At 25.7% G+C, this 4,382-nt stretch overlaps 1 protein-coding gene across 1 annotated transcript; it reads right to left on the minus strand.

Annotated features, from left to right (window-relative positions):
• Positions 1–230: 230 nt before the first annotated feature.
• On the minus strand, positions 231–3,653 carry LOC110602882 (peroxidase 7). Its single transcript, XM_021740463.2, has 3 exons — positions 3,355–3,653; positions 2,544–2,886; positions 231–674 (listed from the first exon to the last, which is right to left on the minus strand). The coding sequence occupies exons 1-3, from the start codon at positions 3,640–3,642 to the stop codon at positions 262–264; spliced, it is 1,044 nt and encodes a 347-aa protein (XP_021596155.1). The 5' UTR covers positions 3,643–3,653; the 3' UTR covers positions 231–261.
• Between the last annotated feature and the right edge of the window lie 729 nt (positions 3,654–4,382).

Here is a 4,382-nt window from a genome sequence, read left to right on the forward strand (position 1 = left end):
AAATACTTTTTAAAAAAAAAAAACATTTCATAACAAACGGAACATAAAGAAAATAAAAATTGTTATTTTTAAATAATGTCATGACAATTTGAAAAATTGACGCGTTACAGATTGATGAACAACATTAACATTAATTGCTCATATTTGTGAATAAAAAAGCAAAAGAAGGTAACTAAAACATTGGAAAATTATAGGACAAAGTGATCCAACAAAATGAAATAAAAAAAAAAAAAAAAAAAAGAAGAAGAAGAAGAAAAACACCTAGTTTGTGTAAGAATTGACGGAAGAGCAAATGGTTCGAATTTCTCCTTGGTCTTGAACAGAAGGGACAAGAATATTGCCAAGCTTGGCCATGGAAACCCCAAACTGATGATAGAAGACAGAAGGTGCAGAAGCAAAAGTATTAACAAGAGGAGCAGTCCTTGGATCAGAAAATAGCAATTGATCTGTGGAGAGAAGTCCCATGTTTTTCTGGAGATTGTTGTAGTACTCAGCATCAAAGGTCTTCGGAGTTATGCCATCAAGCTCAACGTACTCAGAGGCCCATCTGCATTTCCTTGTCAAGAAGTTTAAATACTTGGCGTCAAGAGATGGATCTGGTTTTCCTGTTCCTTCAAAGTTATATAGCCGATGTTGTATTGTTCCACACGTGGCCCTCCCAATGGTATGTGCTCCTGAGAGACGAATTTTAAATACTTATTACCAATTACTATAATATTGCAATTCTTACCCTTCTTTATTAAATTTCAACACGACTTAAGAAATAGCCCCATAGTCCATACTACTACTCCAATATTATTAAATTAGTATAATTTCCATGAATCTCTCTGACATTTGCAAAACCCACAATAATTTTTTTATTAAATTTTCAATAATAAATTAATTTTTAAGTTTAATTTCTGTTTAATAAAATAATTCTTTTGTAAATAAAAAGTACAAATTGATATTAGTTAACTATTGAATAGAGTTTTTATCTTTTTAATGATTAAAATAATTTTTTAATTGGTTAATATTTTTTTAATAAAAAGTTATTTTTATTTATTATTTTAATAATAAAAATTTGAAAAATTTTTATTTTAATTTTTAAAGATTAATGAATTTATGATTATTATCTATTACTATTTTTTTTATCTATTATCATTATAAATTATTTTAATTTTTAAAATATAAAATTGATATTCTATAGTATAAAAAATTTTACACTTGTAAAAATCAATTTAGACACATTCCAATTATAATATGTAAGTATAAAAATCAATTTTTAATTTTAGTTAAGTATAAAAAATTTTATACGCATAAAATTCAATTTAGACGGACTTGTAAACATAAAAATTAATTTTTTATTTTTTAATTAAATATATAAATATAAAAATTAATTTTTAATTAAATATAAAAATTAATTTTTAATTTTTAATTAAATATAAAAATTAATTTTTAATTTTTAAATCTGTCATTTTTATACTTACATAATATAAAAATTAATTTTTAAGAAAAATTAAAATTATTCATTATTAATTTTTATGCAAAATATTAATTTTGTATTTTAAAAATTTAAATTATTTACTATAATAACAATTAAAAAAATAATAAATAAAACTCATATATTCACTAATTTTCAAATTTTAAAATAGTAATTTTTAATTTTTACTATTAAAATAATAAATAAAAATAACTTTTAATTAAAAAATTGACCAATTCTTTATATTTTGGTTATTAAAATTAATGGTCAACTAATAAAAATTATATCTTCTATTAATGAAAAACTATTTTGTTAGATAAAAATTAAATTTAGGAACTAATTTATTACTGAAAATTTAATAAGGGACTATTATGTAAATTTTATCAAATCTAAGAAATATTCATATAAATTACCCATTAAATTAATATATTTACATTTTTTGGCAAATACTATTCAAAATTTGAAATTCACGATACTCGTTTAATATGGATTTATGATATATAATCTCATTAAAAGATAAAGCGCTCTCTTTCAAATTTAAAATGAACTGCATATTCAAAAATTAAACGCAAAATTTTTTATTAAAGGACATAATTTTTATCTTTTATCTCATTTTTAAGAATAAATTAATAGTTAAATATATACTTACATCTCTATATTAATTGAAATTAACGCATTGAGTGTTTAAACTAAAATTTTAAGCTATTTACATTGCAACTTGTAAAAATTTATATCAATTAAATATAAATTTATTATATTATTGATAATTTTTAAGGAAAAGTAAAAATATTAATCACAAATATTTCTTATTGTGCTATAAACTTTGCTAATTGTATTCTTATTTGAAATAAAAAAAAAGTTTATAAGTATTTAATTTAATAGATTATTTTAATTTTATATTTAAAACAAAATAATTAATTATTTTTAATTTTAAAAAAATTCATTTGAAAATAAATAAAAATCATATGTAATTATTTAAAATTTTTTATAGGGAAATAAACTACTCCAAGCAAAATCCGAGAAATCTTTAGCTTGAGAGGCATATAATTATAAAGCTATATATGGGATGAGGTTGAGGAATCACCTGAGAGAACGACCAAGTCAAGCACATCAAGGCCCTGAGATTGGAAGAACTCGATGAGAGTAGTAATGTTTTCTAGACCCATTGGCACCAATTGGGCTTCCTTGTCAATAGAAATCTTCCCATCTTTCCTTCCATACGGCACCGTCCAGTAAGGACCTCCAAGAAAAACTGTAGCATCCCTAGAAGCTGCTGTAAGAATGTCGGCACAGGAGACCGTTTTCGGGCATTTCTTCTCAATCTCTGCTTTGATATCGTCAATCACGTCGAATCCTCTTAGGCTTTTGCTTACGTCTGCCGTCCTTTCACTTCCCTCATAGTTCAAGAGAATGGAGGCATCGCATCCCTACATATAAAAATAATTATTAAGAATTTTTTTAGGGGTAGTGTATCGGCCCCTGGGCCCAAGGTATACCCTTTAGTTGGCTGTTAAAAAGAAAATTTTACTGTGTTAAAAGATTAGGATAAAATCTCAATATTTTGTTCTAAAATTTAATTTTTGAAAATAAAATAAAAATTAAAAAACCAGCAATACCACCACCTAACACCTAAAAAAATTAATTTTTATCATGAAAAACATTTTCCATTTCATATGGAAAGAGCTCAATAGTTATTAAATTAAAATTTTATTTTGAAATATTATATAAAATTAATTAAAATGTGTATAATAAGTACAGAAGAATTTAAAAAAAAAAAAATTACAGCATAAATCTAGAGATAAGTATTTAATTTAGTAACAAAAATTAAACAGTGCAGCAATCTAATATGTAATCATAAAATTCTGTTGGATGAAATCTTTAATTTAGTGTCTTACCCTAACAGCACAATCATGAAAGTGAAGCCTGAGGAGACTGGCAGCAAGGGTGTAGTCTTTGTTAACCCATTCTCTAACTTTTCTATTGATGATGGCTTCAGCTTCAGGACATCTTTGATGATAGTAAACAAAAGACAGCAAGTCATCTTCTGAAGGTAAGCTATCCAGCAATGTCGGAACAATAAGGGATGGTGCTTCATTTTCATTGTTTCCAGCAGAGTTATAATCTGAGGCTGAAATCAAAGGAAAAGCAAGAAAGAGGAGGATGAAGGAATTGACTGATTTCATCCTGAGGTTGCAGATTAATTAAATAAAAAATGCAGAGATTTTTGGGCCTAACATCTGCGTATAGTGATAATTGTTTATATAATGGATGACATAGCCGTGAGTGAATAATCGCGTTGTATATTTTATTCATTGGGTTAGGTGGAAAACTACGTGAGGGGCACTCCCTTGAAATATAGAATGACATGCCACCATGTAGAGTTGAGAATATGATTTGATTAGTGTATAATAATAACAATAATAATTAATAAATAATAAATAATATTACCTAAAAATTTAGGTACTTAATCTTTATAACTGGAAAATGGAAAATTTACTGGTTAATTTTTCAATTTTAAAAATATATTAAGGTTTTAAAAATCAGCTCACCGCACATCAAGTAATCAGATCAAGAACCCATGTCAGTCCCATGTTCTTTTGTTTGGAGCTTTCGAAGATTTTATGAAATAGTCATTTATGACCTAATCAAACTAAATGGGCCATGTAAGCTCCTAAGTTTCAAAATGTCAAATAAAAAGCCCAAAAATGCTATAAATAGGTTAAAAAACTCATATTTGACGTGACGGGAATGATCACTAATTGAGAATATATGTCATTAATTCTTATCAACAGAAGTGGACTCCCTCTCTCTCTCACTTTCTTTTTCTCCATCTCTCTTGCTATGGTTGCATGGTGGTGATTTTGAAAGTGGATTGAGGAGAATGGCATTCGAAAAAGTAAAATAATGGATGAAAATATATTTG

This window comes from Manihot esculenta, chromosome 16 (genome assembly GCF_001659605.2).
Source record: "Manihot esculenta cultivar AM560-2 chromosome 16, M.esculenta_v8, whole genome shotgun sequence".
Taxonomy (NCBI): domain Eukaryota; kingdom Viridiplantae; phylum Streptophyta; class Magnoliopsida; order Malpighiales; family Euphorbiaceae; genus Manihot; species Manihot esculenta.